General features: G+C 37.8%; 22 protein-coding genes and 1 non-coding gene across 23 annotated transcripts; 13 read left to right on the forward strand and 10 right to left on the reverse strand.

The window, feature by feature from the left end:
- Positions 1-16: 16 nt before the first annotated feature.
- M896_051860 (putative subunit of t-SNARE complex) lies at positions 17-724 on the reverse strand (the record flags this gene model as incomplete). The annotated part of the gene is made up of 1 exon (XM_014708333.1): positions 17-724. One exon carries the CDS (start codon positions 722-724, stop codon positions 17-19), a length of 708 nt encoding a protein of 235 aa, XP_014563819.1.
- Positions 725-1,028: 304 nt separating this feature from the next.
- On the reverse strand, positions 1,029-1,451 carry M896_051870 (putative G10 protein; the record flags this gene model as incomplete). The annotated part of the gene is made up of 1 exon (XM_014708334.1): positions 1,029-1,451. The coding sequence occupies one exon, from the start codon at positions 1,449-1,451 to the stop codon at positions 1,029-1,031; it is 423 nt and encodes a 140-aa protein (XP_014563820.1).
- A 119-nt stretch (positions 1,452-1,570) lies between these two features.
- On the forward strand, positions 1,571-3,274 carry M896_051880 (putative gamma-glutamyltransferase; the record flags this gene model as incomplete). The annotated part of the gene is made up of 1 exon (XM_014708335.1): positions 1,571-3,274. One exon carries the CDS (start codon positions 1,571-1,573, stop codon positions 3,272-3,274), a length of 1,704 nt encoding a protein of 567 aa, XP_014563821.1.
- Positions 3,275-3,574: 300 nt separating this feature from the next.
- On the forward strand, positions 3,575-4,609 carry M896_051890 (uncharacterized protein; the record flags this gene model as incomplete). Its single annotated transcript, XM_014708336.1, has 1 exon — positions 3,575-4,609. One exon carries the CDS (start codon positions 3,575-3,577, stop codon positions 4,607-4,609), a length of 1,035 nt encoding a protein of 344 aa, XP_014563822.1.
- A 46-nt stretch (positions 4,610-4,655) lies between these two features.
- On the forward strand, positions 4,656-5,930 carry M896_051900 (putative ATP-dependent RNA helicase; the record flags this gene model as incomplete). Its single annotated transcript, XM_014708337.1, has 1 exon — positions 4,656-5,930. The coding sequence occupies one exon, from the start codon at positions 4,656-4,658 to the stop codon at positions 5,928-5,930; it is 1,275 nt and encodes a 424-aa protein (XP_014563823.1).
- Positions 5,931-6,130: 200 nt separating this feature from the next.
- Positions 6,131-7,786, forward strand: M896_051910 (putative subunit of Mre11; the record flags this gene model as incomplete). The annotated part of the gene is made up of 1 exon (XM_014708338.1): positions 6,131-7,786. The coding sequence occupies one exon, from the start codon at positions 6,131-6,133 to the stop codon at positions 7,784-7,786; it is 1,656 nt and encodes a 551-aa protein (XP_014563824.1).
- A 63-nt stretch (positions 7,787-7,849) lies between these two features.
- On the reverse strand, positions 7,850-8,395 carry M896_051920 (uncharacterized protein; the record flags this gene model as incomplete). The annotated part of the gene is made up of 1 exon (XM_014708339.1): positions 7,850-8,395. The coding sequence occupies one exon, from the start codon at positions 8,393-8,395 to the stop codon at positions 7,850-7,852; it is 546 nt and encodes a 181-aa protein (XP_014563825.1).
- Positions 8,396-8,483: 88 nt separating this feature from the next.
- Positions 8,484-11,474, forward strand: M896_051930 (uncharacterized protein; the record flags this gene model as incomplete). The annotated part of the gene is made up of 1 exon (XM_014708340.1): positions 8,484-11,474. One exon carries the CDS (start codon positions 8,484-8,486, stop codon positions 11,472-11,474), a length of 2,991 nt encoding a protein of 996 aa, XP_014563826.1.
- Positions 11,475-11,491: 17 nt separating this feature from the next.
- M896_051940 (LSM domain-containing protein) lies at positions 11,492-11,842 on the reverse strand (the record flags this gene model as incomplete). Its single annotated transcript, XM_014708341.1, has 1 exon — positions 11,492-11,842. One exon carries the CDS (start codon positions 11,840-11,842, stop codon positions 11,492-11,494), a length of 351 nt encoding a protein of 116 aa, XP_014563827.1.
- A 113-nt stretch (positions 11,843-11,955) lies between these two features.
- Positions 11,956-12,498, reverse strand: M896_051950 (ribosomal protein S4-like protein; the record flags this gene model as incomplete). The annotated part of the gene is made up of 1 exon (XM_014708342.1): positions 11,956-12,498. The coding sequence occupies one exon, from the start codon at positions 12,496-12,498 to the stop codon at positions 11,956-11,958; it is 543 nt and encodes a 180-aa protein (XP_014563828.1).
- A 126-nt stretch (positions 12,499-12,624) lies between these two features.
- M896_051960 (putative DNA replication protein kinase) lies at positions 12,625-13,161 on the reverse strand (the record flags this gene model as incomplete). The annotated part of the gene is made up of 1 exon (XM_014708343.1): positions 12,625-13,161. The coding sequence occupies one exon, from the start codon at positions 13,159-13,161 to the stop codon at positions 12,625-12,627; it is 537 nt and encodes a 178-aa protein (XP_014563829.1).
- Positions 13,162-13,285: 124 nt separating this feature from the next.
- Positions 13,286-13,984, reverse strand: M896_051970 (alpha subunit of proteasome; the record flags this gene model as incomplete). Its single annotated transcript, XM_014708344.1, has 1 exon — positions 13,286-13,984. One exon carries the CDS (start codon positions 13,982-13,984, stop codon positions 13,286-13,288), a length of 699 nt encoding a protein of 232 aa, XP_014563830.1.
- Positions 13,985-14,105: 121 nt separating this feature from the next.
- Positions 14,106-14,615, forward strand: M896_051980 (PUA domain-containing protein; the record flags this gene model as incomplete). The annotated part of the gene is made up of 1 exon (XM_014708345.1): positions 14,106-14,615. One exon carries the CDS (start codon positions 14,106-14,108, stop codon positions 14,613-14,615), a length of 510 nt encoding a protein of 169 aa, XP_014563831.1.
- A 143-nt stretch (positions 14,616-14,758) lies between these two features.
- On the forward strand, positions 14,759-14,876 carry M896_051990. The gene has a single exon (XR_001377317.1). It is a non-coding gene; the product is annotated as a 5S ribosomal RNA (ribosomal RNA).
- Positions 14,877-15,303: 427 nt separating this feature from the next.
- M896_052000 (putative nucleotidyl transferase) lies at positions 15,304-16,401 on the reverse strand (the record flags this gene model as incomplete). Its single annotated transcript, XM_014708346.1, has 1 exon — positions 15,304-16,401. One exon carries the CDS (start codon positions 16,399-16,401, stop codon positions 15,304-15,306), a length of 1,098 nt encoding a protein of 365 aa, XP_014563832.1.
- Positions 16,402-16,474: 73 nt separating this feature from the next.
- M896_052010 (putative Zn-dependent protease) lies at positions 16,475-17,695 on the forward strand (the record flags this gene model as incomplete). The annotated part of the gene is made up of 1 exon (XM_014708347.1): positions 16,475-17,695. One exon carries the CDS (start codon positions 16,475-16,477, stop codon positions 17,693-17,695), a length of 1,221 nt encoding a protein of 406 aa, XP_014563833.1.
- Positions 17,696-17,840: 145 nt separating this feature from the next.
- M896_052020 (glutaredoxin domain-containing protein) lies at positions 17,841-18,434 on the forward strand (the record flags this gene model as incomplete). The annotated part of the gene is made up of 1 exon (XM_014708348.1): positions 17,841-18,434. The coding sequence occupies one exon, from the start codon at positions 17,841-17,843 to the stop codon at positions 18,432-18,434; it is 594 nt and encodes a 197-aa protein (XP_014563834.1).
- Positions 18,435-18,504: 70 nt separating this feature from the next.
- M896_052030 (peptidase M48 domain-containing protein) lies at positions 18,505-19,719 on the forward strand (the record flags this gene model as incomplete). The annotated part of the gene is made up of 1 exon (XM_014708349.1): positions 18,505-19,719. The coding sequence occupies one exon, from the start codon at positions 18,505-18,507 to the stop codon at positions 19,717-19,719; it is 1,215 nt and encodes a 404-aa protein (XP_014563835.1).
- Positions 19,720-19,824: 105 nt separating this feature from the next.
- Positions 19,825-20,523, forward strand: M896_052040 (putative alpha subunit of proteasome; the record flags this gene model as incomplete). The annotated part of the gene is made up of 1 exon (XM_014708350.1): positions 19,825-20,523. The coding sequence occupies one exon, from the start codon at positions 19,825-19,827 to the stop codon at positions 20,521-20,523; it is 699 nt and encodes a 232-aa protein (XP_014563836.1).
- A 37-nt stretch (positions 20,524-20,560) lies between these two features.
- M896_052050 (uncharacterized protein) lies at positions 20,561-21,472 on the reverse strand (the record flags this gene model as incomplete). The annotated part of the gene is made up of 1 exon (XM_014708351.1): positions 20,561-21,472. The coding sequence occupies one exon, from the start codon at positions 21,470-21,472 to the stop codon at positions 20,561-20,563; it is 912 nt and encodes a 303-aa protein (XP_014563837.1).
- A 122-nt stretch (positions 21,473-21,594) lies between these two features.
- Positions 21,595-22,560, forward strand: M896_052060 (uncharacterized protein; the record flags this gene model as incomplete). Its single annotated transcript, XM_014708352.1, has 1 exon — positions 21,595-22,560. One exon carries the CDS (start codon positions 21,595-21,597, stop codon positions 22,558-22,560), a length of 966 nt encoding a protein of 321 aa, XP_014563838.1.
- Positions 22,561-22,617: 57 nt separating this feature from the next.
- M896_052070 (uncharacterized protein) lies at positions 22,618-23,193 on the reverse strand (the record flags this gene model as incomplete). The annotated part of the gene is made up of 1 exon (XM_014708353.1): positions 22,618-23,193. One exon carries the CDS (start codon positions 23,191-23,193, stop codon positions 22,618-22,620), a length of 576 nt encoding a protein of 191 aa, XP_014563839.1.
- Positions 23,194-23,401: 208 nt separating this feature from the next.
- M896_052080 (uncharacterized protein) lies at positions 23,402-24,286 on the forward strand (the record flags this gene model as incomplete). Its single annotated transcript, XM_014708354.1, has 1 exon — positions 23,402-24,286. One exon carries the CDS (start codon positions 23,402-23,404, stop codon positions 24,284-24,286), a length of 885 nt encoding a protein of 294 aa, XP_014563840.1.
- Between the last annotated feature and the right edge of the window lie 9 nt (positions 24,287-24,295).

Genomic DNA, 24,295 nt, shown 5'->3' on the forward strand with positions numbered 1-24,295 from the left:
TATCTTATTTCGATGATCATCTATTTCTAACCATTTTCATAAGACTCATCAGCGTAAGAACCGTTGACATCACCAGCATGGAATACATAATCTTATCTTTGAGTTTCCCGTGTGTTGCAGGAATCTTTTCTAACTCATTGTTTGTACTTTCAAGATAGAAGTTTATCGAATCAAAGTAGAAGTCTAACCTATCTATTTGCAACGACTGCTGTCCTACTGCCATCCTCATGTTCAGAAGAATCGAAGTAAGGTCATATATTGACTTTCTAAGATCCTTTACTGTTTCAACGACCACCGTGCTCTTTTCATCTATGTTTTCGTTTTCTTCATGCTCAAGCTCTTCATGCAGATCTATATTCTTCAAGAACTCTTGCTGTATACTTCTGTAATCATATATTATTGCCCTCAACTGTGCTGAAAAATACTCTCCTATGTTTCCAGAAAGACATTTCGAATTTGTACATCCATTCAGGTCCTCTATCTTTCTTTCAATACATGCTATACTTTCTACTATGGTTCTTTTCAGATCGTCAATTTCCTTTCGCCTTTTTATTCTGGTTGTAAATGACGGCAGGCCGTGCTTCTCTTGCAAAATTCCAAGTTTCGAAATGCTTTCTCTGGTGTCACTCAAGGACTTTCGTATGCCTGTCATTGATATTGGAGCAAATTTCAAGCTACTTATCCTCGCCATTCTTCTATACTCCAGAGTTCTATTGGCAAACATCACACACTCTTGTTGCCTTATTCATGCAACATTCTTATTCGTCTTATGAAACAAGGTTTTAATATTGCCATCTGAAAACTGTAATAATGCTTGTACGCATGAATAAATGCTAGTCATGCACATGACCAGTATGGACTTCTGTAGCATTATCTGAATGATAATGCAATTTTACTATCGATAGAAATATACAAAATCATATTCATCATGCAACTCATATTTTAATATTCAAAGAAGTATACAAAACCATATTAATCATGCATCTAACCAGCATGAACCTCTATATCATCATTTAAATCATGCCACTTTAATATCCAGAGCATCCCATACATCCGCAATTATCACATCTAACAACCTGACCTGCATTAATGCTTCTTTGAGGCACTCTGCAAACACATACATTTCCATGCTTACTATCAATAGGTTGAATGCATCTAACACAGCACAGATTTTCATAGCCCATTTTCTTCCAATAACAAGCTAAGCTATGATCAACAAACATGTTTTCCACAAGATATTTGTACAATTCCTTGCTTATCTCTCCATTGTCATAAAGATTGCAGATGTGCCTTGTTCGTTGGTGATGCAGCTGGAAGATTGGCCAGAAGTTCTCTTGGTTCCTGGGAGCCAGTGGTGCATTCTCAAGTCTTCTCATTTCTGCTTCAACTTTTTCTAAAAAGTCTCGTACCTTCTCAAATTCTGCCGGAGGATTGATTGGAATCCTTGGCATTTGATGGGGTTGGATTGCATGGCTACTCTGATGGAATTAGTAGATAATGCTGCAAGATATCAGCATGCATGAACATGTTTCAAAGTATTTTGATAAATAACGGCATGTATTGCAAAACAATGAGAAATGTGCTGGGATTTGCTATGATGCTATTTGTATCATGCATAGTGTCTGCACAAGAGCGGAATGGCTTTGAAAACCCAGACTTTGGTATTCTCGAAGTGTATTCTAACGGCGCATGCAGTACTGAGGTTCCAATGTGCTCGAGGCTAGGTGTCAAGGTGCTTATGCAAGGCGGTAATGCAGTTGATTCAGCAGTTGCATCTGCTATATGCGTTGGAATAGTAAATTCGTTTTCATCAGGAATCGGAGGAGGAGGATTCATGCTCATAAAGAAGCCGGGCAATGAAGACACTGTGGACATGATAGACTTCAGAGAAGTTGCTCCAAGGAATCTCAATGCCAAACTACTCTATGGAACACAGAATGGATCAAAAATTGGTGGATTGAGTGTGGGTGTTCCAAGTGAAGTGTATGGCATCTATGAAGCGCATAGGAAGTATGGGAAGCTTCCATGGAAGAACCTATTCCAAGAAAACATACAAATAGCCAAAGGGTTTCCTGTAAGCAATCAGCTAGTAAGAAGAATTAACAGGCTAAAAGAATTTATAGCAGTTGATCCAGGATTGAGAAGCACATACATGCGTAACAACGAGCTTCTAAAGGAAGGAGATGTTGTAGTACGTGATAATTATGCAAAAACCTTAGAAACCATCATGAACAATCCGGAAGATTTCTACAATGGAGGTCTTGCTGATTCAATTGTCAAAGCTGTTAATAACCAAGGTGGTGTGCTCTTAAAGAGTGATCTACAAGAATACAAACCAGTACATAGGCCAGTTGTTGAAGGAAAATACCACGATTACAAAGTATACACAACGAATCTTCCCACAAGTGGACCGCTGGTTTTAAAGGCACTAAATATACTTGAGAAATACAATCTGGATAAATTGATTGCAGATGACATGCAAACAGGAAAATTCAGAAACTTACATCTGCTTATTGAGATATTCAAGTTCATGATGGCAAGACGAGGAGAGCTTGCAGACCCAGAGTTTCTTCAAGGCTGGCAAGATGTAGTGAATGAAATAACATTGAAGGAAACGGCTGAGCAGATATATAAGAAAATAGACCTTGATAAAGTGCTAGATGCCAAAGAATATGGAATGAAGAAGCATGGAGCTGAAGACCACGGAACCACGCATATCAATGTGGTGGACAAGGATGACATGATGGTTCTGCTGACAAGCACAATAAACCTTGAGTTTGGAGCAAAGTTCATGGATCCTGAGACTGGAATTGTATTTAACAACACAATGGATGATTTCTATCCTCCTGTGCATGGTGATATTACAGGATCGGTAAATTCACTTGATGCAGGAAAGAGGCCTTTTTCATCAATATCACCGGTTATTTTGTCAAAAGACGATGAACTACTTGCACTAGGCGCAGCGGGTGGAATAAGGATACCCACGTCTATTGTATCGACGCTGTTTCATCTATCTACTGGAAAGAACCTGAAAGAAGCAATAATGACGACACGAATGCATAATCATCTGTTTCCGGATGTTACTTTTGTAGAGCATGACATTCAAGGGCCAGTTGAGCAGTATCTTGTTGATTCAGGCCATGTGATAGAAAAATCGCTCCAGAACACTGTATTTACATCTGTGCAGGGCATTCTCCTCAAAAGAAGTAACGGAGACAGGACAATCCATGCGGTGTCTGATCTTAGAAAGGGAGGAGAGTCATTTGGATACTAGAGCTTTGAGTTACTTATGGAGTATCATGTATATTTAAATGCCAACTTAACTGAGAAGGCATCTTATTTTTGACAGAATAAAAAAACACTGAATAATTGAAGTGCTTGTACATGATGTGATGCAGCATCTCAGGTATGTCAGATACTTTATAGCTTATTGCACATATGATACATAGATATTTTATGTTTGCATTAAAATATTATTGAACCATAGATGGTAGAATGCTAGGATTATGATAGAATATGTTGAAGGGATATGTAAATGCATGAACTGGATAAAAAAGGAAAAAAAGTTGGTCCCATGGAAACCTTTAAAGAGAAGTTTGAGATTATTGAGACGATGAGAAACGAAAACAGGTTTTCAGCAAAGAATTATGTAGGATACAAGAATTATTTGAAAGTGAAGTTGAGAGACGCAGAAAAGAGGAAGATGGGAGTGTATAAGCTTGAGTCGAATGTGTGTAAGTCGCTAATGCTTAAGTCCGTGAAGTTTTTGAAGAACAACTTACATATTTTGAAGAAAGATACGTCGGAGTTTGGGAAGATGTACAGGGATCTTATGAAGGGAATGATAGGAGCCGGGGATGTTGAAGCAGGTGTTTTCATGAGTCTACGAGAAAGATTGGTGGAGTTTAAAAGCTTTTTGAACCAGATAAATGGAATACTTGAGCATGCACCTTACAATGTTGATACATCGATGCTAAAGGTCAAGGAGATGTGGCATGATGTTGAGCTTAGATTTGATACAGATGCAGAGCGAAAGGCTTTTCATGAAGGAGTGGTTTTTGAAGGGAGAGGATATGATGCTGAGGTGGCAAGAAGAGTGAAGAAGATAGAAAAAGCGAAGAGAAAGCTGTTTGTGTTGATTGAGAAGAGACCTACAAAGGTTCTATGTATTGGAAAGAAAGCACAAGTATTGCAGTCAGAGCTTGAGGGACTGAAGATGTTTTTGGGAGAGAACTTGGTTGAATCAAAGTATATTAATAAGGTACTTGAAGACACGAAGAGCTTGTGTATGTACTATGCAAAGATTTATGAGTTCATAGTATTTTTGAAGAATGATGAGATGATTGATGCATTTGTTGTTCCGACGATGTTCAAAAACCTTGAGTTGCAGATTGTGCAAGCAAGAGAGGACTTTTCGAAGGTTCCGAAGAAGTATTTGAAGGCGGAGTTGATGAAGCAGCTGGAGGAGTCATTGATTCCAAAGGAACCCGTTATAAAGATGCCGTTTGTCCCTGTGATATTTGACATTGCAAGGGATTACATTAGCTATCCGCCTGATGATAAAAAGCTTTCTGAGCTGTTTAAACAGCTTTCGATGTCAAATGATTAAACTGTCTTTGAGATTGATATTCTGATGATAAAAAGCCTTTGATTTGATGGAGAGAGCACATACACTGAAGAGATTGAAAAGGAAAATTGTTGAAAAGATTAATACAAGAGTACCGGAAAGGGAAGTATTCAAGAATTCATTAGCAAGTGAAATGATGAATGAGTATGTGGTTGGAGTAGATGGAAGGAAAGGCCTGATGAAGATTGTGTCGAATGTTGAGATTATGCCATTAGATACATGGCCGATTGGATTTGATCTGTCAATACTACCAGCAAGTCCTACAGACATCCAGAAGATTATTATTCCGTATGTTTTTGCTAGACAGAGTTTCAATGCAACCTCTGAGACAGGGAGTGGAAAGACTTTATCTTATATTTTGCCGTATATAAAGATTCTACAAGAAGAGTTTTCGAGATTGCTAGTGATTGTTCCGACAAGAGAGCTTGTAGTACAGGTTTCTGCGCTATTTGCAAAGTTTTCACAGAATTTGCTCAGGATTATTGAGGTGACGGGGGGATCTAGTGTGGATATGCAGAGGCTCAAGCTTTCAGATGGGTTTTCGGTAGTTGTTGGAACGCCTGGAAGGTTACGTGAGTTGATGGAGGCGAGATGTTTTGGAAGGATTGATTATTTGGTTATTGATGAAGTCGATAAGGTGATGTCGTATGGACTGAAGGAGGATGCTGAGTATGTTTTGAATATGGCTGAAGCCAAGATGATAGGGTTGTTTTCAGCAACGTTGTTTGAATATCCTGGAGTGGCAAGGATTGTTATTGGAGATATTTCTGTAAGCAATAATGTGCATGAATTTTTTTCGTATGTGAAGCGGAACGAAAGGCTTAAGGTTCTCAGACAAATATTATCTGGAGATTATCTGATAAATGCTGAGATGAAAAGAGCATATTCTGAATTTAAAAGAATGAAAGTGATTGTGTTTTGCAACACGATCCGAATGTGTGATTATCTCAACCAAAATATCAATGAATCTGTGGTACTGCATTCTAAGAAGAGCATGGATGAAAGAAGAGATGCGATGAAAAGGATGGACAGTTCGCCAGGGGTTCTGATAGCCACGGACTTGGGAGCAAGGGGAGTGGATATCAAGGATATTGATCTTGTGGTGAATTATGAGTTTCCTAGTACGATTGAGACGTATATACACAGGTGCGGTAGAACAGGAAGACAAAGAATGGGAAAATCTCTTTCTATGATTGACGAAGAGGACAAGATGATGTATAGTAAGATAAAGAGGCATATTGTAGGAAAAGGGAAGAAAGTGCCTGATTTTCTGAATGCTGATGAAGAACTTATGCTTGAATGAGAAGTATATTGAATAGATAATGCTGATCAAGAAGTTATGCCCTTGTGCAATGTATTTTAAGTATGATAAGGAGTGGATACTCAAGATTGTTAGAAGTATGAGTTCTGATGATGAATCTAAGAATGAAGAGGTGAACCAAGACTGAATTGAAAAAGTTTATGCGATTTAGTTAAAATTGAGCAGTTTTGCATTACCCAAGGATGAAGATCCTGATAACATCTGACAACCATCTTGGATTTAAAGAGAATGATCCAATAAGAGGAGACGATAGTTACCGTACGTTTGAAGAGATACTGAAGATTGCTAATGAGAAGAAAGTTGACATGATATTACAAGGAGGGGATCTATTTCATGAGAACAGGCCATCACGAGGATGTCTTAGTAAAACTGTTGGTCTTTTTAGAAAGTACTGTTTTGGAGAGAAAATGTCTGAGCTTAAATCTAATGTGTGTTTGAATACCGATGATCCAAATATTAGTGTGTCGATTCCTGTTGTGATTATTCATGGAAACCACGATGATCCGAGTGGAGTTGACATGGTTTCACCGATTGATATATTGGAGAGTGCAAAGCTTGTGAATTATATAGGAAAGCACGGACGCCTGGACATTATAGAAATAATACCGTTGCTGATTGAGAAGGAGGGAAAAGTGGCGATATATGGATTAGGTCATATTAAAGAGAGGAGATTGTACAAGATGTTTGTTGAGGGTAGAGTCTTGTTTCAAAGACCAGCTGACAGTGAGGAATGGTACAATATTCTTGTTGTGCATCAGAATAGAGTTGTAAGGGAAAAAGGGCAGATTAGTGAGAAACTGGAAGATGGATTTTTTGATCTTATAGTGTATGGACATGAGCATGAGAGCCTAATAAGCAAGTTTAAAGGAAAAAGTATGGTGATACAACCGGGATCTACTGTAAGAACGTCATTTCTTGAAGCAGAATGTTATGACAAATATGTATATGTGCTGGATGTTAATAAGGAAGTGGCGGTGGAGCAAATAAAGCTGTGTAGTGTAAGACCGCTGGCGATTGGAAGTCTGAAGATTGAAGGAAAACAGAATGCGGAAGAGATAGTGGAGACAAAAGTGAAACAAATGATTACAAGACTTGATAGTAAAGATGTGTATGTGGAAAGCAAAGTTTATAAGGAAGAAGATCCAAAAAGAACCAAATATGAGGGATTTGAACCAAGTAGGATTGCAATTAAAAGAAGTGTGTCTTTGATTGGGGCGAATAAATTATTTAGTACGGTGAGAGATTTTCCACTTGTAAGATTAAAGGTTGAGATTGATGAAGGATGTGTGGTGAACAAACATAGAGTGATTGATTTGTTAACGAATGTGGTTGTGAATCCTCAAGATGCAATAAGTTTGATTAGAAAACCTCGGAATGTAAGCGAATCAAAAGTTCATGCAAGAGGAGAGAAGATTGGGATAACACGAATACTTGAAGAAGGCCTGAAGAATGTAGAGTTTGGAATACTCAGCAAATCAAGGTTTTGTGAAAGCCTAGATGAGTTTGTGAAGGGAGACAAAGATGCATTTAATACGATGATCAGAAATGGAGTAGAAAGGATTGTGAGCCAGGTTGACTATTCTTCTGTTATGAGTGAAGATTTAGAGTTTATGATGAGGAGGATCAGTCGAGAGCAGGATAAGTGTATGGAGATTGACAATTTGAATCAAGAGTCTATACGAAACGATAATAGGAATATAGTGAATGTTGAGGAATGTAGATGGATGACTGGAGTTGAAGTAGGTAAGGCAGAGGAGGAATGCCTGAAGAGGGAGATAAAGAAGGATAGGGATGAATCAAGTGCAGATGGATCTTTTTCTTTTTCAAAGTATCTTTAGCATCTTGAAAGTTGATGATAAATAAGATGTTTATTGAAGTAAATGGTATATGATGATATTTGCTTAATGTTTTAATGTGTTGTTGCGATTTTGGTTTGCCTTGTTCAAACGATTAAATATTGTTTCTATTGGCTTCTTTTTGTGTTTATGTAAGTTAGTAAACCTGGAATATAGATACTGGGATGAGTCAAAGGTATGAAGCGATTGAGGCTTGCATGTATTGATGAATGGAGGTTTGTTATGTATTGGATTGTGTGATCTTTGTTTTATATCTATGCCTTGATCAGTGTGGATAATAATGTAACTAGTTGTGAGTGTATCTTTGGTATGATTGATGAATGAAACAACTGCTTCTATTATATTTTTGCTCCAAACTATTGATTTATGATATTTTGTGGATATTTGCTCAATGCTATGCACAGGAATATAGGTTCCATCAAGAGCAAGAATATCTGAGAATTGATCTAGTCCAGTAGATTGTAGGTTGTCTATAAACTGCACGTGTATGTACGACAGTTTAATCTGTGTGTTTTGCAGAAGAACGTTATCGATGAAGATTGTAGAAGACGTTTTCATAGATGATGTGTATGTTACTATTTTTGTTGTCATGATTATGTTTGTTTACTGATGCATAATAAGTGCTTATGCAAGTTTATTTATGCATATAGTGGATAAATTGAAGAGCAGCGCCCTTGGAATGCTTGTATTTGCAGCAGGATTTATAGCAGGCTTGTTGTCATTTCCATTGGCATTCTGTCTGATTCCTTTTGTAGCAGGGAAGGCATATAAGAAAAGAATGTTAAGGATTGCTGAGAGAAGTAAGAAAGTGGACATAAGTGCAGGGCAATCGAATGCGGTTCTCAAAGGGATGCACAGATGTGTTGATGTGCATTGGATGAATGTAATGCTACAAAGGCTTTATGTGGAGATGTCGAAGTCGCATGCTGTAAAACTGAAGGTAAAGTCCATGATACTCAAGAAAGTTGAGTCATCGGGAATGAACAAGTATATCAAAAGCATTGAGGTGTCAGATATCACTTTGGGAAGTGAGGCGCCATATGTGAGCAGTGTGCAAGTGGTATCTGATGAAGATGTGCGTAGAATGGCAGCCTGTAACAATGAGGACGTGAGTGTAGAAGATGCTGAGAGGTTATCGTCACTTGGAGAGGAAATAAAGAAAGATCTTGGCCTTGATGAGGATACAATTAAGAGCTTGCCAAGAAGTGCTACTGAGATTGATATAAGAAACTCTGTGAATGAGATGTGCAAGGCAGACAAGGAAATGCTCAGCAATGGGCTTGAGGATGTGATTGATGGAGTTGAGATCAGTAAAAGAAGGTGTGACGGTACGAATGATAGTCAACAGAAGAGCATGTCTACGATTCACACAGAACCTTATATTAATACACGTGGATCAGTTAATTTGAGTAATGAGAATGGCAACGAAGATGAAGCGTCAAGGAAGGCATTTGAGAATCTTCAGGTGGTTTTTGGGATTGATTACAAAGGAGGGCTTCAAATCTCGCTAAGCCTAGAACTTCCTAGAAAAGTTCTCTTGAAGGTGGTTGTGAGCATTGGAGGAGTAAGAGGAAATGTGCTTGTTAAGATGCCATCTAAGAACTATGATACAAGATACGAGTATTGTTTTGTTTCGAAACCTGATCTTGCTATTACAGTTGAGTCAGGAATAGTAAGCTCGCAGGGAAAGCTTGGATTCCGAAAGTCAATATCGAAATTTATTGAGAGATACATTAGACAGGTTGTTTTTGGAACAATGGTGTATCCATATTGGAACGAGCAATATCTCCCATTTGTGATTCCATCGATTAAGGATGTTTTGTACTCTATTGAAAAGGTAACACCGAGCAACTTTGAAGCAGAGATTGAAAAGATATCTGAACAAATCAAACTGTATATTCTGATGGATTATAAGATAATTGAGATTGAAAACGAGATCGTATATAGGAGAATAGGATATTTCATTAATGGAAGTGAAAGAATATATTGCACACACTTTGTGATTCCACAGGTATCACTCAAAACATCACATTTCTATAGAGATAACCGATTTTTCAAGGGTCTGTCTGTTCAGGAAAGTCGAGTGATGAGCCTGCTGTACAACTGGGAGATGTTTTCGGATGTTATTTCAGGATTCAAGGGGATGAAGACGTTGCATATTCTTAGTTCTGAGTTTTCGCTAGTTGAGGCCGTTTTTGATGAGGATAGATATGAGTTTGTGAGGATAGTGATGAAGAATGGAATTATATTTCAAAGGAACGATCCTAACAGTCCAGAGTTTATTGTGTTCAGGATATCTGAAGAGGTTTTGTATGTTTACCAGTATGTGAAGACAAGGAAACTTATGATGAACAAGAAAAGGATGTCGAAAGTGAAGAGCAAGCTTGAATTGAAGCCTTTTACTTCGCTAGGACTGGTGTCGTTATACAGACTGATTAAGTTTTCAAAACAAACAGCACTCAGTTATTTCAAGCCATCCTCAGATTTGTGTAATGAAGATGACGAAGGATGCGGAGTATATAAAGAGCAGAAAGAGATTATAATTACCGACATTAAAGAAAAGCCAACAACTGAGCTTGTGGAGATATTTGAGGATATAATTGCAGATGTCAATACATCCAAGTATGTTTTGAAAAGTATATGCTCCAGAGCATTGCCTGAGAGTATATATCGAGTTCTAAAACAAGATGAAGTCCGAATGAAGCTGTTTTCTGAATATAGTGAGATATACACTGTGGTACAAGAAACGAATGCGATTAGAAGCATTGTTGTTGAGAACAAAGTTTTTACTGATAGAATTGATGCTGGACTGGGTGATGTGCATCAGGATGAATTGATCGAAGCGTCTAGAAGTGGAATTGCAAATGACTTTGTTGTGCATTCGTACTTTGGGGAGCAGATCATTGCTGACCTGAGATTTGGCGAATGCAAAGATGTTTTTGTGTATAAGATTGATAAGATGGAAGACAACACACATGGTTATAAATCAAAAGTTGAGCTTTATTACAGCGAGTCTGCATGTATAAGGTTTCCAAATTATTTTTTTGAGGCATTTATGCTGAGGATAAGGCAAGATGAGTACATGTCCATTGTGTCTGCAGTTGCACATGAGACATCTCCTATAGAAAAGATGTTTAAGAAAGAGATTGATGTATACCAAGGTGCACTGTACATAGAGTTTTTTACGGATGCGCCTGATGACTATACACTTACAATTCATAAGGCAAATAGTGGAGAGGTTGTATATGAGATATACAAGGTGATTACATCGAGGAAGGCTAGAATGGTTATTCCGAGTGTGGGTGGGAAAGAAGGAGTGGTGATTACGCTTGTTCCCAAGTTCAACAGGAACTCAAAAATCCATCATAAGATTATCAGTCTTCCAGAAATGTTCAGAGGCGAAACATTGGTTGATTGTAGTATAGGACTGTCTAAGAACATGAAGTTCCGCTGTATGGTGTCTGGAACAACAGATTCTGTAATTTTCTGGGAGAAGTGTTGTGATGACGAGGTCCGTGGGTATATAGAGGACAACACCACTAGAGTGGCAATAAAAGGATGCGGAACAATGAGGACAGATAACAAAGAATACAGCATTTACTATAAGAATAAGGGAAACAAGAAACGAGAAATAAGGGTTTTTGTTGGACTGAGCCTGAAGAAAGAGTAATTGTTAATAAACATGGTTTATTGCTCATTGGCGGAGTGTGTATTGTCTTGACAACCTTGAGCTGATGTTGACATTTCATTGCTTAGCACATCAAAATCTGTCAGGCTTAAGTTTGAAGGGATGTCAAAACTACCCAATCCTATAATTGAGATGTTTTCTCCTCTTATGATGAATAGCTGATGTATTTTTTCTGCATATTTGTCGTTATGGAAGATCCTCTCGACAACTTTGTCTAAGGTTATGCTGTTAAATTGGTCAAATGATTTCATTATTCCATACAAATGCCTTTTGTCTCTGAGCATGACCACAACGCTCTTTTCGAGGTATGCTTCATAATCTCTCATATCAATTGAATACTCATCTACCATATATCTAGGGCTATACCTGTGTGATGAATCAAATAGATGGTATAACTAGGATGGGAGTCAAGTATCCATAAACATTGTTTTGTTATTTATTTATTAGCATATGCAAATGAGGTTTAGAAATACTTGTAATCGTCTCTTTCTCCATGGAATTCGTCGATTTTTCTTTTGATTTTTGACTCATCAGCCCAAGACACAAAGTCTTCCATTGCCTTGCTTATGATGGTTGAAGGATCATAAACAATCTTTGATCCCAGCCTGACATGCCCGTGCTCAACAAATCTCGTAGCATCTTTTGAATTTGGAACCATGTGCATGTTTTTCATAATCATTGGTAGCCTGCGCTCACAGAAGCTTGAAACAGTGACCTTTGTGCAGTCCACAAGCTTTTTGTTCTTGATGACTCCAATTCCATAGAGTTTATTGACAAGCTTTCTGGTGATGCTCGCACGAATAGGATCACTTTCTTTCAATCTTGCCAACGCCTCTGTGATCTTGGTTATCTTTCCAACAACTCTATTGTACTTTACATACTCTTCCCTATCTCTCAGATGGTATTTAGACATAACGAGATGCTCTCTTGCTGTGTTTGTACTCTTCCATTCCAAAAAGTTTACTTTTTTTAAAAGCTTTTTCTCGTGGAATTTCAATTCTCTCATGGGTTCAAGCATTTGCATGCACTTCATCTGCATAAACAAAGAGTTGTCCAAAGTGTCTTAGCTTGATCTCTCACATAACCTAGACTCATGTATATCTTCAAGACATAGAAGTAAATGCTATAAAACTTACTTATCAAATACTTCTGCAATGAAATGCTCAAAAGGTATTGCCTCTTGCCCAATGTCTCCCTCTGTACTAGCCAATGAAAAGTGCAATGTCTGTGCACATTTTTCATCCTCACTGCGACGGAGACCTATATGACTTCGTCCACTCGAGATTGGAGTCAGCTTGAATGTCGGAGACTGTGGAATGCAATTTTCTGAAGGATCAATTTTTTCAAACACTGTTGTGGAGATGAACATATCGAGCTTACGGTAGTTTGTGTTGTCTTTTGCAAACACTCTGTGCTCAAATTCTTTGACGTGCTCTTCATAGTTGCTAAACTTCACATAACAAACTTCGCAAAATCCCTCTCTTGTTTGCCTCCGCTTTCCAGGTTGTTTGTATCTCTTTGATGTTTGGTATGGACAACAGAGCGCTGGGCTGTCTAAGTGCAACTTTGGAGCTCCTCCGTTTGTGTATTCTTTGTAGAATGGCTGATGTTTGTTCTGAATGTCTTCTATAAGAACATAAGGTTTTTTGAATACCTTGTAGCCTTTCATTTCTTGCAGCCTGGCTTCTGCCCATTATTATTTTTGTTTTTGGCGGGAATGCATATGTGGCCATGCATTATGTCAATCATCCCAGATGCAACATCAGAAAAAAGCAAGACAAGAAAATTTACTGTTATTTGGCGCTGATGCTTTCAAGAACGCTTTGGATTTCGCTCCTTTGCAAAAATCTTTTGCTAGTGCTTGAAAAGTGTAGAATTTCCATCTTCTCGGCTATTTTAGGTGTTGATTCCTGAACCTTTCCTAGAGCCTTGAGAATTTCGAACGTTGCCTTTTCCATGCCCATCTCTTCATCAGGAACGTCATTCTTCAGAACACTGTTGATCGACTCCTCATTCTCTCCATAGCACATTGCCATCCAGCGGTTTATTGTACCGCTTGGATCGGTAGATACCAATGCATATTGATTGTCAATTATGCCTGCATATAAAAAAGACACACCAAACGGCCTGGTTCCTACATGCTGTGTAAATGTTTGCTTTTTTTGCCCAATAAATTTACAAAGTGTTAGAAGAGGACAGACCACGCCGAATTGCTCCAATATGTCCTGTGCCTTGATCTGTGCATACTTCTTAATTCTCATTGCGTCTCCAAACAATCCGCAGAGTGCACAATAGATATCATCACTCAATTGGTATATTTTTTCTATAGATCCATTTGTAGGCTCTTTGTTGATACCGATGAGCACTACTCCATCCATACAAACACGTCCGATTATTGTTCCTGCCCTGGACACATTCTTGATTGCAAACTCAACCTGTGGCAGCCTGCCTTCATCTGTGAATATGTTAGACTTGAGTTTGTTGTCTTCCATGGTTGAGGGCTTGTGATTAGCAAATGATTTGCATAAGTGTTTTGTATTCTAATTGCAGAGCAGCAGGCATAAACACCTGAGCATCGATGGATTTGCAACAAATGTAACCCTTGTTGGATACATGAAGGGACTGTTTAGCAAGATGGAGATAAGTTCATCGTGCTGTCTTGGAAAGAAGGAAAAGAAAGACATAAATAAGCATATTGACCAAGAGTTGCTAAGTAAGGACGAATCGTACATGGTGTATAAAAGCAAGAAGAAAGTAGCGCTTATAGCTCTAGGCAAAAATACGATTCTTTTCTGTTTGAATAAGAAGTATTTCCCAACCATAAGGTATCTTGAAGAGAAAGGCACTGAAGGGTTCATTGATGTTTTTTTGGATGAAGGAGCGGTTGGACCACTGAGCCGAGGTGCTGATGTCATGATTCCAGGAGTGATGAAGTGCAAGGAGCTTTTGAAATGCAAGTTCAAGAAGGGCGATGTGGTGGTGATCAACATAATTGGGAAGTCTATTGTGGCGGTTGGAGAAGCAATTATTGACTTTGATGAGATGAATGAGAAAGGAATGGGTGTTTGTATTGAGGTTTATCATAGGATAGGAGATGAGCTGTATGAAGAGAAGTACATGTGAGATAAGGAGTTGTGAGAATCTGTTAGAAATAGATGTGCATGGAATATTCCAGACTTACCTGACAGAGTATGCGATGAATAATAAATAAATACATGCTGAGGATATTCATGAATTGTATATAATGAGGAGTGTGATATTGAACAGTTGCGGCCATATCTACGGAAAAGCACCGGAACTCGTCAGATCTCCGAAGTTAAGCCTGTGCGAGCCTGGTTAGTACTGAGTTGGGAGACCACTCGGGAATCCTGGGTGCTGCAACTTTTTATACATCACTTGGGGTATGAATATCAAAGTCGACAAGGTAGTGTTAATAGTAATAAAATATATGGCTAAATGATGTTAAAGAAAAGTAGTTTATCAAAGAAAATTGGTTTGTTCATTGTCGATGAAGTGTTCAACTCAATAGTAACGAAAATATTTGGTTAAATAATGACGATGAAGTATTCTATTCAATGGCGATAATTTCTTTTATTCAATAGTAATCAAGTGTTCAACTCAATAGTAATAATGAAAATCAGTTTTATCAATGGTAATGAAGTAATTTTAATACTTATTATATAGCCTTACATCCTTCATGAATATATCATAAACAATTAATCACCTCCTCTAATAATCAATTTATCAGTTATACATCATGTAACTTTCTTGCTCATTACAAGTATAAACACTAACAATCTATTCTGTTTATTTATAGTCCAAAAACTCCATCTGATGAACATACCGAATTAGAAAACACATATCCTGGTGATACCTTACAATTCACAAGCTTGCTACCTTCAGGAATACTCACCATACTTCCAATCAGTGTGCCTTCAATATGTGATTTCTTTCCAATCTTAACCCCATCCATCAGAATCGAACACATCACCTTGCTTTCATTGCCAACAATACATTTACTTCCTATGATCGAACCAAAAATAAAAGCATTCTCTTCTATCACTACATCAGTATCAATCAAGTTGCTTATGTCTTTTATGCTATTTTTCTTTGCATACTCCTTCACAAATTTTGCATTCACATCATCTGTCTTTGGCTTAGCGCTTGCTCCAACAATCTGCTTTTTCAACAATGCGTTCACTTCCAAATAATCATCAATCGTTCTTATGTGATACACATTTCCGCTTCTTGGGCTGTATATTCCTACTGGATTGCTTACTCCAAGCTCTTTAACAAGATTAGGCATCAGGTCATGCTTAAAGCTGAAAAATCTCGAGTCAAGCATCTCAAATAAACTACTCTTCATCATATACAATGGAACAACATCGTAATCCTTCGTCAACGTTAATCCATCCTTTAATAATCCAAAAGAAATCTTATAATCCTGGCTATTTCCATAAAACATCAGATTGCCTGCTCTATATCCCATCAGTGTGCTTTCCATCTTGGAATTCTGTAAAGTCACCATAAGCATCCTTTTGCTTTCAAAATACTTCTGAACCATTTCCTTAATATCAATGCTTCCCACTATATCTCCCTTACATACTATCACATCCTCACACTCAATTATTGATCTAATTGCCATGAGTGATGCAACAGTTCCATCATACATCTCAATCCCTATGTATTTAATGGGCTTCTTAGTAGTTGATCTGGTTGCATCCAGTACTGCGTCTCTTTCTTCATTCAATCCGATAATAATAAATTTTCTGGTAACACTTTCTAAAAGCTTGATTGCATGATGTATTATTGGCCTGTTAACAATCGGAATGCATGCCTTTGGAAGTCTTTTATTTACTATTGGAAACATTTCTGCTCCTGGCCCTATCAAAATAATCGTCTCAAACATATAAAGCACAAGGGATCTAAAATCACTCTTATTGGTTTCAGGGATGTTAAATCTATAGCTCGGTATTCATACAATGAAGATAGGCCTCAAGTGTGCTGTTGTCATTCTTTTTATATACAGACAGGCCGTCATGCTTCATGAACTCATATTCATACACTCGTGCATCGCGCACTTGAAACAAAAGACGCTTTGGTTCAACTATGACTCTACCATGGGCAAACTCGCAACAAGCACAGATTCATTCTTTTCAAGTCAAGAAAACGCATACAGATTAAGATCACAGAAAGTGCTCGCTAAAATGAGACTAATAACATTCCATACAGTAACAATATTTCTGTTCCTTACCAACAGATTCAAAAACTGTATAATTGGTATTTGGAAAAAAATCAAAATTCCAGATCCGGAAGTTGCATTGTCTACACTTATGCTTTTTGCAATTACACTAATAGATACATTATCTGGGCATAAATCCTTGGCTATACAAAAATCATACTTATTCAAATATTTCTCTCCATCATGGATAGCTCCTTTGGCTTTTATGCTAGAAGTGTTTTTATTCATGCATCTGGTGGCTTGCCTGCTCGGTATGTTTGGACTAAAGTTCGTTGCATTGTGCTATATTGTTATGTGTGTTCAGGTTGTATTTCGTATATCCGGATACACAGGCAAGTACAGTGATAATATGATAAAGATACCTGTAGATGTATTCAATGACGAAGTAAAACACATGCTCGAATGTGAGTGTCTTGATGAATCTGTTTATGCTACACCAAAGCAAAAAATAACGATGAATGCTCTTCATGCGGGTGTGCTAGATAAAAAACGAATAGAAGTTCATGGAGGCATCGCAGAGACTGTTCCTGAAGATATGAATGTAATCTTAATCCATGAAATAGGACATTCTATAGACAACATCATGCTTAAAAGGCTGCTGCTTGAATGTTTCATAACATTATTGGAAATGCTTATGTTTGCATGGATATTCAATTCGGGACATAAAGCACTCGGAAATGTAGACATGTCGCCAGAAACATTTACTATCTTGACTTTTGTTTTGTATGTTTGCATGGGAAAGGCTGTGGTTTACACATTCTATAACTTATATTCACAGAACTCAGAAATATTTGCTGACAGTGTTGTGAAGGATAGAGGATACAAGGATGACCTGTTTAGGATATTGTTTAAGCTGACACTCGACAACAGATGTGTTGTAGACACTACTTTCTTATACAACGCAATGGTCTCGTTGCATCCGAGTATTCGAAAAAGAATAGAAATTAATGCTGATGATTGAATCGTGTGTAGCTCAACTGTCTCATGTAAAGAACCTGATAATTAATTATATGCTATGAATGGCTTTTGCATCTATATATTTATAAATACACTTAACAAAGTTGAATGTGCAAATATAAAATGTAGTGGTTTGGATAAACACAGACATGCAATCCCTAAGTATGGAAGACGATTTATTTGATGATTTAAAAGAGCATGAAATGCTTGTGGTATATGAAAACGAAGAAGACAAGCTTTATAATGAGTTAAGTGTATTTGGTATTGAATATGCTGAAGCATACGTTGGCGGTTCTGAAGAGTTAAAGATTGTGTTTATGAAGCATTTCAATCTGTCAAAGTTTCCAGTGCTAATATTGAATGGAATGCCAGTGTTGGATAATATTGAAAGTAAAGTCGAAGAGTACATGAAATTAAAAGACCAAGATGTTATGAAGAAAATTGAGGGAGTCATGGATCCAAAAAAGATAGTTGTTTTTATAAAAGGATCACCTGAAAGTCCAAAGTGCGGGTTCACCAGATCGCTTATTGACACACTGCTTGGCGTGGGTGTTTCAATGGATAAGATCGCATACTTTGACATTTTGAAAGACGAAGATGTTCGTAGAAAGATGAAGGTGTTGAATAACTGGCCTACATTTCCTCAGGTTTATATCAAGGGTGAGTTTGTAGGGGGGCTGGATGTCATTAAGCAAATGAATGCAAAAGGGCAGCTTACTAAAAACTTTCTTGGGATATTCTAGAATAAAACCGTTTTGTTTACTGAATTCTGGTACAATCATCTACATTAGAAGAACCTAACAAACAAAGACAATGAAACATTTTTGGAAAGGCAGCGTTTATGTATTCTTTGCACTAACGTATTTGGCGCTTTCTCTTGAGGCTCTAAATATATTCAGTGTTCAGAAAGATTTGGACTCTGGAAAAACAGGTCTTGAAGGAAACCTTGCAGCAAATGAAATGGCAAAAAGCGATGAATCATATGCACCAGCACTTAGACAAACATTATCAAAGAGAAAAATTGAGATATTTGTGAGTCTTGCGGTACATACCATGCACTTACTTGCATGTATTATGTTCTTTGCAACAAGTGCAAGGAATAAAAGTTTGAAGCTGATGGACAAGCTGTTTGGCAACATCTTCAAACTAGGACTTGTGTTTTTAACATTCATGTTGAGCATGCTGATGATAGACATGATATTTGACTATACTGTTGCATTTCTTGGTAAAAACCCACCATTTGGAACAGTGCTGCTGATATGCCTTTGTGCAACTGTGATTGTTTTACCAGTGTTTGTGTTTATATCTACAAAGTTATTGAGGATATTTGACATTACCTTCATAATAGCATGCTACCTGTCATACTTTGCATTGGAGATATTGGAGGTCATATTTATTTCAGACGTGAACTCTGCCAAAATGATCAAGGTGGCACCAGAAATGTTTTCGGAAAGCGTACAGATGGTTGTGAGTGAGCAGGGATTGTCTGAATCCATATACAGAGAAAGAATAGCTGGAAATGATGTGAATGCAGCACTTATAGGGATTGGAAGTGAAGAAAGGATAGAGATATATGGAAGTATACAAGACATAGATAAAAAAGAGTTAGAGTCCATAATGATGCATGAGGCAGGCCATTCGTACTACAATAGCTTAGCAAAGAAGATCCTCGTGTTTTTCCTACTTTTGATTACCGAGATGGGGATTTTGGTTTTTATATTTAACAAGTATACAGACAAATTTGTATGTGAAAACATTACAAAGGAGTGTTCATTTGTTGCTTTAGCATGCATTTACTTTGTGTCTGTACGGCCATGGATATTTATTCTATACAATCTTACATCTCAAAGCACAGAGATATCTGCAGACATTCTTACAAAGAAGTACAACTATAATGATACACTAGCGAGTGTTTTGTACAAAATATCTATACAATCTTTTGAATTTCTAGCGCCTTCTCCTATGTATAATTTGCTAAATTCGTTGCATCCAAGTACACTATCGAGAATTGAGTATTTAAGTAATTAACTCATGCATGCGGCCTTTGTTGACTACAGTATTAATGGATTTGATTGGATATGTGTGAATTACGATTGTAGTGCCTGATCAAAATAGAAATCTAGATCCCCAAAGATGGATAGCTTGAAGGAAAGTGTAAACACATACAGCTCTGAAGGGCGAATCCACCAGATTGAATATGCAATGAAGGCTATGAATCTCGGAACAACAACGATTGGAGTATGTACAAGCGAGTTTGTGATTCTATGCTCCGAAAAGAAGGTGATGTCGACATTGCAGAATCCAAGAAGCATCCTGAAACATCACAAGATTTATGACAACATTGTGCTTGGGTTTTCTGGAATAAGCGGGGATACAAAAACAATTGTGAAGAAGTCTAGGGATTTTTGCATATCTCATACATACATGTATAATGAAAATACAAGTGTTGAACGATTGTTGAAGTATTTGTCTAGCTTGAGTCTGAGATTTAGTGAAGAGGACGAGGCAAAAATGATATTCAGAAGACCTTTTGGTGTTTCTCTTCTGGTTGCAGGGTTTGACATTGAGCCAAGGCTGTACTCTTTGGATCCTTCAGGATCATACATTGGCTATAAGGCAAAGGCAATAGGATCTGGACATGAGGTAATTGAAGGATTGCTTGAGGAGGAGTATGAAGAATACAAAAATCTTGAAGAGTCATTAAAAAGGGTATTGCTGACGCTTGCCAAGGCAATGAAGGACAAGATCAGCAAAGACAATGTAGAGATTGCAATTGTTACTAAAGATGAAACCAAATTCCTGGAGCCTGAGGAGATTGCAAAGTATCTATGAAGTAAATTTCGTAAGGTTCTTTTTATTTTACAAAAGTTTATTTATTGTGTTTTTTATCTTGAGATATTATCTTAATGTACTTGCTTTGCTGGCTGTCTGGTATTTTCTTAGAGTAGGATGTATTTAGCTTTACTTCTCTATTGCTACGTTTCTTTGTATGATTCATGACTTTTAAAGCACACTCAGTCATTAAGCTGTTGTCAATTGCATTATGTACCGATGGAATGTAAATTCTTTCTAGGATTGAGAGTATTTCATCGTTTGTGGGATTGCATTTTTGCACAAACTCATCAAAGTACATTTCATCAATTGTTGGAGTTCTAATTACCATGACTCTCAATGCATCCAAGATTCCAATGCTATGATAAAGATATTTGAGAGCATCCAGTGTTTGCATTTGAAGATATTCCATATTATATTGCTTTACAAGCATATCAATGATTTTGGATCCACAATTTTTATCATTGCATAATACATTGTTATTACAGAATTTAGTAAGAATATTCTTTAGAAGCTCAAAAACATCTACATTGAAGTATTTTGATAAATACTGTATTATGCGATCGGTTAGTATTCTAGATTCATCTGTTCCACAGCATATTTTTGCTTCATTTGTGCTCTGGTGTATTTCTATCTGTGTCATCAGTCTTTCTATCGGTTCATCCCTTGAATCAATAAGCTTACCTCTTTGGATGGCTCCTTCGTAGTCTCCGAAGTATACATACGTCGAAAGGATTTCAAGTAAGTAGGTATTCCTGTTGATTCTCTGATTGGATTTTTTCTGCAATGCCTGGATTGCTTTGCTTTTCTGTCCAACACGTCTACATATACTAGCAAGCATTGATGGATTTTCTTCACACATCCAGTCTTCTGCATCGTTTCCCAGTATCTCATTAGCGTCTTCAAACTCTCCAAAGTTTGCCAAGCTCTTCTTTCTGAGAAAGCTCATGCACCCTTATTCTTTCATGCATATTTGATTGGTTAGCATAAAAATAGGCTTCACAGGGATTGGTTTAGCAAATAGGAGAGTATCAGATTGCACAGATATCAGAGAATAGATCGCAAGTAACAATGGAAACAAGTGTAAGAATTGAGCTAAATAAGGAACTTTATGTATGTGGAGATGAGGTTAGAGGAGCAATAGAGATAAAGACTAGGAATCCACTCTGCATCAGTAAAATTAACCTGAAGCTACTGAGAAAGATGGAAATGAATATACAACGAACAGAGGAAGGAAAGCATGAAGAAGATACATTTGAAGCAATTAATAGGAGCATAAACAAGTACTGTTATCAGTTCCAAGTTTATGCGAATGACGATCCCCTAGAAGAGATTTCAAGCGGGCATCACAGATTTCCATTCAAGTTTGGGCTTAGAAGAGATGATGGAGGATCATCTGAGGTGAAAGGAGTGTATTTTGATCTTTTATGCAGCATAAAAGGATCTTATGAATTGCATGCGGATATACACATGCTTGGGATCCATAATCCGGTCTATTCTGCACATAAAGAGATGCAGGTGATAGAAAACTGCACAGAACCCAAGGCTTTCCACGCTACTGTTGAAATACAGTCTCCGATTTGTCTTTTCACAAGGAAATACGACGTAAGCTTTGAATTGAACAAGCAGTTTTACTTTTCTGGTGATGCACTGGCAATCAGAGCATGTATACCGTCAAAAACACCAAAAATAAAATGCATGGAATGCTTTCTATATGAGATCCTCAGTATATCAGCAAATGGACAAGAAGAAATACGAACGAAATACATTGCTGGCGGAGAAGGAGTGAACGAAGAAGAAGGACGAGCTTCCACTCTATGTCTAAGGATTCCATCCACAACTTCGTCTACATTCACTGACAACGATGCGGGAATGCGGATTGTATTGTTTATCAGCCTTGGACTCAGCAAAGGAGCACCAATTAAGATCAAGAAGTACCTGCAAATAGTTAAGAAGCGGATTGCTTATCCAGAGATCGATAGCATCAATGTGCTAGAGGGAGAGATATATCCAGAAAAGGTATTTGTGCTCTCTTGATATAAGGCCCCTGTAGATATTAAACGACTGATTTATTTGGTGAATGGTTTCTTGAATTTAAGCTTTCTTCTTGTGCCTTGCAGCTCGAGTCTTCTTAGACCATCTTCTCTGCCTGAGCATATGCGAAAATATAAACATGAATCCTGGAACATATGCAAGTGCAGATATTGCAACTACATATGAAAGCACTCTACCTGAGCTATCATAAAGCGTCTTTAAGCAATACATTTCCAATAAGAATCCTGTTGGAGAGGTTATTAGGAAGAGATTATACCGTATGATGCCTATTGTATGCGTTCTGAATATATAGAACACATACCGTATCATGTTTGAAAGGCACCAACACGCTATTATTAATGGAAAGGACCAGTTGATTATTCTATAGTACCAGAAAACAATCCATACCATGAGTAACTGCGAGATCACCTGCATCACAGTGGGGAGATACCTTGCATTACTCTTCTTGGTGCATATGTTTGCTATTTCCATGATAAAGAACGATTGGAGCATGCCCATTATCTTTAGATAGCCTATGTTCCCTGTTGCATAGAATCTTAGCCCTGCAAGCAATGAAGACACTGAAACAAACAATCCAAACATGTTGTATGTTTTAATATAGCTTGAGCTTATCATTTCCAGGGGTAATGGCCAGAAGAATCCGTATTTCTATCTTCTCTGTATATTATGGGTGAGTTCGTATCAGTAAAAGCAAAAGACATTGTGAAGCAAGGGTTGAATCTGTAATGCCGATTCAATATGGCATGTGAATGACGGACGTGTAGTATGAAATGTCTGGATGCCATGATAAAAATATTTTAAGTTCAAGACCCCAATGCAGGCAATGCAGATATTCATAGGAAAGATTCCGGCACAAGTTACTGAGGAGGGTATCCGAGAATACTTCAAACAATTTGGAGAGATTTCTGAGCTTATTCTGAAGGACACATTTGGATTTCTGAGCTTTACATCTGAGGATAGTGTGACGAAGGTGTTGAACCAACGATCCCATGTGATTGATGGAGGAGTTATAGCTGTGGAGAAGGCGAATGGCAGAAAGAGGTCGCTGGCAACAGAATATAGTGATAGATATGCAGATGTAAGCCGTGCACCGTATGATCGCAAATATGTGCCACGCGCACCGTATGAAACTAGGCCAATGCCTCCTGGAAGATACGAACCGAGATACCCAGACAACAGATATGCGCCACAGGACTATTATCGTGGAGAACCAATGCGAATGGGCGGAGATCCTCGTAGGGATAGGGAGTACTGCGACTATTGCAATGGATGTCCGATCCATGGAATAAGAGAGACAATGGATCTGAGGAAAAGGCATCAACCACTGACACCAAAGGACTATCCAAACAACTATCTTAAGGTCGTATTTGAAAACATTGCGCCTAACACTTCTATTGAGGACTTCAAGACGTTTTTGAGGGAGAACGGATTTGAACCAACATATGCCAGACTTGGATACACAGGAAATCATGCTGTTATTGAATTTAAGAATTTTGATGACAAGGACAACTCAATGAAGCAGTTTGACGGTGCAGATTACCATGGCCATATTCTCAAGACAAGATCTTATCTTCCAAAGGATGAATACAAGATCCGAGAGAAGGAGCCGCATGTGAAGAACGAAAACACTACCGAAGCAAATGCTGCAGAGACACAAAGTGATGCACCTGGTGCTTTTGAAGGGGATGCAGAAAAGACGGATGGCTGATTAAAATTC

This window comes from Ordospora colligata, assembly GCF_000803265.1.
Source record: "Ordospora colligata OC4 chromosome Unknown contig_05, whole genome shotgun sequence".
NCBI lineage: Eukaryota > Fungi > Microsporidia > Ordosporidae > Ordospora > Ordospora colligata.